Source organism: Galeopterus variegatus, unplaced genomic scaffold (genome assembly GCF_000696425.1).
Source record: "Galeopterus variegatus unplaced genomic scaffold, G_variegatus-3.0.2 Scaffold1573, whole genome shotgun sequence".
NCBI classification, from domain to species: Eukaryota; Metazoa; Chordata; class Mammalia; order Dermoptera; family Cynocephalidae; genus Galeopterus; species Galeopterus variegatus.
Genome location: NW_007727684.1, coordinates 328,803 through 337,000, shown reverse-complemented (window position 1 = coordinate 337,000; position 8,198 = coordinate 328,803). Strand labels below are relative to the sequence as shown.

The window sequence follows — 8,198 nt, the reverse complement described above, 5'->3', positions numbered from 1 at the left end:
CGGCGGGAGCGCCTGCCACACTTCCCAAGCGGCGCACTGTAGCAGTGCGCCACCGGGCCGGACCCAGGCACTGTTTTAAACACTGATAAACACCAACTTTGTAAATTCTTATAAGTTAATTTTTGAAAAAAAATTCAAGGTATTATTATTGTCCCTAGTTTACAGATGAGGGAAGTGAGACACAGAGAAGTTAAGTAACCTGCCCAAGGTTACAAAGGTAGTAAATGCTGAAGCTGGGATTTCGACCTGAGCAGGCTGGCTTTAAAACCTGTGTTCTCAATCACTATGCTACGGTGTATATATGAAGCATGTTGTACTTGTTATAAATGAAGAAGTCTAAGCATAAATCTGGTTAGTGATTAAGTTAAGGTTAAATTATGATGCTACTTTAGTGGGGGGAAGGTATAAAGTAATATTAGGGGTGCTAAAGTAATTAGAAAACATTGCTTAAAGATATAACAAGAAACACACACACATACAGGTGAAATCCTGCCTTGGGACAGAGATATGGTCTAAATTAGTGCTACCCAAGGTATAGTCCATGGGCCTTCAGCATTACCATGACCTGAGCACTTTTCAGAAATTCAAAATCTTAGGCTTGAGATTCTGCATTTTTAACATGCTCACAGATGATACAAATGCTGCTGGTTCTTGGACCACATTTTATGGGTAGTCAGGCTTTAAATCACTTCAGAATGCTTAGCAACTAGGCTCAGTACATGAGCAGACTACTCTACCTAAAAATAATTGAGCTAAACTCCAGGAACAATCTAAGATGACTAGAGCCAATAACTTGAGGAAAGAGGAGTCACACGATTCAGACCATGAAAAGACTCCTAGAATAGGCTCTTTGAAGAAAAGATTTTACAGCAATTTAAACTAATAATGATTCTTGAAACCACCATATAGAAAGCATGTAGGAACAACTTTTTAAGACCCTTTGATATTTCTTCTCATGAACATACCCATGTTTCTTTCCAGGCTGCACCAGAAGCCTCCACATGGATCAGGTGGGTTGTGGTAAGATACAGAATCCCATTAGCTGGTTTCTCACCCACATAACGATCCAGTAATTTCACATTTTCTACCTGTTATTTGAGGGAAAAATACTGATTGAGTTATCAACTCACCACCTGTGATTGAAGTGAGACAATTTAAAGCAAGATTAATGTTAATTTGCTACAAAAACTTCTTTGAGGCTTTTCAGTACCTGCCAGGATGGCAAACTAGTATGATCTATATTTCCTTTTCTTAAATCAGCCCTGGAAAAACTGTAAAAGTGAGAGGGAAACGTGTATTCTAGGAGGGATCAAAATTCTAGACAATGTTTACGTGATGGAGTAGGTATGAGTGGAAAAAATATATAGAACCTAGCAGCCTGCTGGGGCACTTAACTTGTTGAAGAGAAGGTGCAGTTATTGTAGGTGTAAGAAAATCAATAGGGTAAATAACATGAGGATAGATGTTAAGTTACAGGACAAGAATAGAATACAACAAGAAAGGATAAAAACAAAAAATAGAGAGTACCATGAAAGTGAAATGCCAGAAATAAGTTTTAATATAGAAGTATTTGCAATAAATGTACATGAATTAAACTTACCAATTAAAAGACAGACTTACAGACTGGATTAAAACAAAAGATTCAACAATATTTAGGCTAGAAGTGATATACTTAAACAGACACAAACAAGTTGAAAATAATAGGAGGAAAAAAGTTACCAGCCAAATATAAACCAAAATAAAGCTGGGGTAGCATTTTCAATATCTGACAAAATAAAATTTACATGACAATGAACAACAGGACAAGAAGATAAATACACCATAAACATATATGTATCTTACAATACAGTTTCAAAATATAACAACCAACTAGCAAAACTTCAGACAGAAAAAGAACAAGTACAAGTGGATATTTTCATTCTCTTCTTAGGAACAATAGATTAAGCAGACAAAAAAAATCAAGTAGGGCAACGGAACATATGCACATTACAACTAAAAGGCTGAAGCTATTAGGTATACAGAATAGAACTCAATATCCAACAAAGAGTGAACAAGAAATTTCAAGTGATAATTCTAAGGAAACTAAATGAAAAACAAGAAAACTCAGCTAGACAACACGATGAAATGAGGACAAGTATATAGGACCTGAAAGAAGAAATGTACAAAGAAATCAATGTCCTGAAAAAGAATGTAGCTGAGCATGCCAAGCTGAAGAATTCATTCAATGAAATAAAAAACACAACAGAGAGTTTAACCAGCAGGCTTGCAGAAAAAGAAGAGAGGACTTCTGACCTTGAAGAAGGGCTATTTGAAATAACACAGGCAGACAAAAAAAAAAAAAAAAAGGAATTAAAAACATTGAAGAAAATCTAAGAGACATCAGACAACCTTAAGTGCTCAGAAGGGGAAGAAAAAGGAGATTGCATTGAAAACATATTCAACAAAATAGTGGCAGAAAACTTCCCAGGTATAGGAAAAGACACAGATTTTCAGATTCAGGAAGCTCAAAGATCCCAAAACATATCCAACCCAAAAAAGTCTTCTACAGACACATTGTAGTCAAATTGGCAAAACTCAAAGACAAAGAGAGAAAAAAGCTGCAAGAGAGAAGCATCAAATCACCTATAAGGGAGCCCCAATCAGACTAACATCAGACTTTTCATCACAAACCCTACAAGCAAGAAAGGAATTGGATGATATATTCAAAATACTAAAAGACAGAGACTGCCAGCCAAGAATACTCTACCCTGCAAGGCTATCCTTCCAAAATGAAGGGCAAATAATATATTTCTCAGACAAACAAAAACTGTGGGAGTTCACTACCACACGACCACCCTTACAAGAAATTCTCAAGAGAGTACTGGGTCTGGTAACAGAAAAGAAACTACCACTGCGATAAAAACGCAAGAAAAATCAAAACTCACTACTAAAATTAAAATGTCCACAATGAAGAGAAAAAAAAGTTTACCGACAGCCCCAGGAACCACCAAATACAAAAAAAAAAAAAAAAAAAAAAATGTAAATCAGAAAGAAAGGAACAAAAGATACTTAAGACATCCAAACAAAAACCAACAATAACCTAGGAGTAACTCAATACTTTTCAAGAACAACACTTAATGTAAAAGGATTAAATTCCCCAATCAAAAGATGCAGACTGGCTGAGTGGATTAAAAAGGAGAAACCAACTACATGGTGCCATCAAGAGACCCACCTCACCTACAAAGACTCATATAGACGAAGAGTGAAAGGATGGAAAAAATTTTACCATACAAGCAGAAATGAAAAACAAGCTGCAATAACGGTTCGTTTGTATGATAAAATAATTTTAAACTAAAAACCATTTAAAAAAAAGATAATAAGGGCCAGTACATAATGATAAAAGGATTGATCCATCAAGAAGGCATAATAATAAAAAAATATATAAGCACTCAATGTCAGAGCAGCCAGATTTATAAAGCGAACTCTATTAGACATAAAGAAGGAAATGATGATTTCAAAATGATTTCAATATGATTTCAATCATTTTTCAAAGAGGACTTTCCAACAATCTTACTGTACATTTAAATAGAAAAAAATCCCACGGGTAGCTAAATCAACCCCCCAAAAAGAGGAGTAAAAAGGGAAAGACTTGCTCTACTAGCTATTAAAACATACTCAAAGCTGGGCCAGGGGATAGAACCCATAGTACTTTTGCAAGAACAAAATAGACCAACAGAAAAGGACCAGAGCTCAAAGGCAGAAGTATGTACAAACGGGAGCCACATATAGTATATGGCACTACAAATTGATTGACAAAACGTAAGCGTATTTACTAAAAGCATTGGGGAAACAATATCAGTACTTGTAGAAAGATAAAACTATATCCTTACTGTATTAGTCCATTTCTGTTGCTTAACAAAATACTTAGAACTGGGTTAATTTACAAAGAAAAACAAAATTTATTGCTTACAGTTTCTGAGCCTGGGAATTCAAAAGTCCATCTGGTGGTGGCGACAGCAACCCAGTGGTCTCACATTGCTAGATGGTGGAAGCAGAGAGAGCAGAGAGAGAGACAGGCTTTCCTCTTCTTTGACAGGCCTCAGAACCACGCCACTGACCCACCATTTTTAATCCATTCACTACTGTATGGTCCTACAATCCAATCAGTTCTTCAAGGCCCCACATTTCAATTACAATAACAGGATTTCCCACCCTCTTGACAGTTACAGTGGGGGCTAAGTTTCTAATACATAAAACATGGGGGACACAATTCAAGATGCAATGAGTTTTGGGTAGACATAATTCAATCCATTACATTCTGCACCCCTGGCACCCAAAAACTCATGTCCTTTTCAATACAATTACATTCATTTCATACCCAAAGTCTTAACTTGTTTCAACTCAAACAAGTTCTAAATTCAAAGTTCCATCTGTGAATTAAAAACAAGCTATTGGGTTCCAAGACGCAATGGTGGGACAAGCATAGGGTACATATTCCTGTTCATAAAGGAAGAAATAGGCCAAAAAAAAGTTGTATCAGGTCCCAAACAACTCCAAAGCCTAACAGGGCACACATGGAATATTATTTTTACTGGTTATGAATATTCATTATATACAAACCTGATTGTCACTACTCATGCCCAAGATGTGATGACAAGATCAATACTGTCAGCATGCAAATTACCACAAATAGCAATTATACCCCATGTCCCACATGCAATGATCACCGACCTCCCTCCCCATCCCACTATTCTACACTCCACTTTGTATCCCTAGTTATGCTCTCTCCCTCTGCAAGTCCAACACACCAATGTGGTCTTTCCTTCTTTCTCTCTTGCACCCACTTATGAGTGAGTACATGGAGTATTTATCCCTCTGTGCTTTGCTTATTTCAATCAATATAAGTTTCACTAAGGTCATCCACGTTGTTGCAAATAGGAGAATTTCATTCTTTTATTGTGGCAAGGTAGTACTCCATGGTGTATGTACACCACGTTTTCCTTATCCTATCACACATCGATGGACATTTAGGTTGGTTCCATGTCTTGGCTATGGTAAACAGAGCTGCGATGAACATGGGAGTGCACATATCCCTTCAACATGATGATTTCCATTCCTTTGGGTATAAACCCAGAGTGGGATTGCTGGATTGGATGGAAGATAAATCTGTAGTAGTTTGAGAAACCTCCATACATTTTTCCATACTGTTTGTACTAATTTACAGTCCCACTAACACTGTAGGAGCATTCTCTTCCCTCCACACCCTAGCCAGCATTTGTTACTTTCTGTCTTTTTGATTATAGCCAGTCTAACTGGGGTGAGGTGATAACTCAATGTGCTTTTAATTTGCATTTCCCTGATGACTAGTCATGTTGAGCATTTTTTCATGTACCTGTTGGCCATTTCTATGTCTTCCTTTGAAAAATGCCTCTTCAGCTCCTTTGCCCATTTTTTTAATCAAGATATTTATTTTTTTACTGTGTAATTGCTTGACTTCCTTGTGTATTATGGATATAAATCCCTTCTCAGATACAGTTAGCAATAATTTTCTCCCACTGTGTAAGTTGTTTCACACTGTTGATTGTTTCCTTTGCTGTGCAGAAGGCGTTTTAGTTTGACATAGTCCCATTTGTTTATTTTTTCTTTTGTTGCCTAACATTTTGGGCTCATGTTTATGAAGTAATGTGCCTATACCTGGTTCCTAAGTCTTTCACCTACTTTTTCCTTTAGTAATTTTACAGGTTCATGTCTTAAAGTTAAGTCTTTAACTGATTTTGAATTGATTTTACTATATGGTCAGAGATACATGTCTAGTTTCATTCTTCTGCATATGGACATCCAATTTTCCCAGCACCACTCACTGAAGATGCAGTCTTTTCCCCAATGTAGGTTTGTTGGCTTTCCCAAATATCAGATTGCTGTAAGCCTGAGGGGTGATTTCTGATTTCTCTATTCTGCTCCACTGGTCCGAGTGTCTATTTTTACACCAGTTCTGTGCTGTTTGGGTTACTATAGCTTTGTAGTATAATATGAAGTCAGGTAAAGTTATGCCTGTGACTTTATTTTTACTGCTCAGGATTGCTTTGGCTATTCGGCGTCTTTTGTTGTTCCACATGAATGTTAAGACCATTTTTTCCATTTCTGACAAGAATGTCTTGTATATTTTGATGGGGATTGCACTGAATCTGTAGATTGCTTTGGGTAGTAGAGACATTTTCACAATGTTAATTCTTCCAGTCCAAAGGCATGGAATGTCTTTCCACCTATTTGTGTCTTCTTTAATTTATTTCAGTGGTGATTTATATTTTTCACTGTAGAGATCTTTCATCTCCTTGGTTGAATGGATTCTGAGGTATTTTACTTTTTTCATGACTGCTGTAAATGAGCTTAATTTCTTGATTTTTCTTTCTGTTAGCTTTTGCAGTATCACACAGGTTTTGGTATGATGTCTTTATTTTCATTCATTTCTAGAAATTATTTGATTGCCTATGTTATTTCTTCTTGCACCCATAGGTGATTCAGGAGCTTATTGTTTGCTTTCAATGTATTTGAATAGTTTCCAGAATTATGCTTGTTAGTAATTCACAGCTTTAGTCCATTGTGGTCTAAAAAGATACTTGCAATGATTTCAATTTTTAAATCTTCTGAAACTAGAGTTGTGACCTAATATATTGTCTATCATGGAGAATGTTCCATGTGCTGATGAGAAGAGAGTATATTCTTTAGTTGTTGGGTGGAATGTTCTGTATATATCTGCCAGGACCAGTTGGTCTAAGGTGTGCATTAAATCCTGTGTCTCTTTGTTGATTTGCCAGGAAGATCTGTCCCATACTGAGAGAGGGGTGTTCAGCTCACCCACTATTAACACAATAGGGCCTGTTTCTTTCTTTAGGTCTAACAGTGCTTGGTTTATATATCTGGGTGCTCAAGTATGGGGTGCATATTTATGATTGTTATGTCTTCTAGCTGGATAGATGCTTTTATCATTATATAATTGCTTTATTTGTCTATTCTTACGGTTTTTGGTTTAAAGTCTACTTTATCTGATAAAAGAATAGCTACTCCTACTCATTTTTGGTTTCCATTTGCATGGTATATCTTTATACATCCCTTCACTTTTAGTCTGTGTCTGTCTCTACAGGTGAGGCGTGTCTCTTGACTACAGCATATACTTGGGTATAGCTGTTTAATCCAATCATTCAGTCTGTCTTTTGAATGGAGAGTTTAATCCACTCACATTTAGGTTAGTTATTGACAGGTAATGTTTAATTCCTTTCATTTAGCTGGTTTTTAGATGAATTAAATACCTTTTGATACTTACTTCCCCTTTTATTTCTCTTCTTCAACATTAGTTGAAAATTTAGACTCCATCACCAGCCCCACTGACTGTGTGCCGATCAGAGAGGCACCAAGAGCTGTGGAGACCACGCACCCTATGGTGCCAGTGCACGGCTCAGCGGGTGGGCCTCGCCGCTGCTGCCTGACTCCATCCCCAGCCCCGCCGAGTGCATGCCAATCAGGAAGGCACCCAGCCAGAGAAGTCCAATTCCTCGGAAACTACACTCCTTGCAGTGCCAGCACACAACCCAGCAGGGAGGCCTTGCCACCACCACTCGACTCCATCCCCAGCCCGGCCGAATGCATGCTGATCAGAGAGGCCCTTCCCCTGAGAGGACCAAGATCTGAGGCAACCACGCAATCGAGGAACTAGTAGACACCCAAGCAGAGACTGAGGCAGCCATACGAAATTGGAAGCCCCAACAGCATCCTAGCCAGAAAACGGTGTCGAACCAGTGGACTACTGGAATCCCATGCCATAATGGCTAAGCATCGAAGGAAAGATACCAGAAATATAAAAAATCAAGAAAGTACAACACCAAAGGGTAATAACTCTCAAGATCTAGATACTATAGACAAGAAGACCTTATCTGACAAGGAATTTTGAGTCATAATTCTAAGAAAACTAAATGAGATACAAAAAAAATCAGCTAGACAACACAATGAAATAAGGAAAAGTATACAGGACCAGAAACAAGAAATCGACAAGGAAATCAATGCCCTGAAAAAGAATGTAGCAGAGCTTGCTGACCTGAAGAATTCATTCAATAAAATAAAAAACACAGGGGCCGGCCCGGTGGCGCACTGGATAGTGCGCCGCTTGGGAAGCGCGGCAGCACCCCCGCCGAGGGTTCGGATCCCACATACAGACCGGTTCCCGC

General features: G+C 37.9%; 1 protein-coding gene across 1 annotated transcript in view; it reads right to left on the bottom strand.

The window, feature by feature from the left end:
* The window catches only part of MTMR8 (myotubularin related protein 8), a gene marked incomplete at its 3' end in the record, with an annotated part of 74,854 nt that overhangs the window by 33,223 nt on the left and 33,433 nt on the right, over positions 1 to 8,198 (bottom strand). Inside the window, exon 2 of the mRNA XM_008577764.1 lies at positions 966 to 1,088. Within this exon, the coding sequence (XP_008575986.1) occupies positions 966 to 1,088 (123 nt within the window). The remainder of the gene's footprint in view (positions 1 to 965; positions 1,089 to 8,198) is intronic.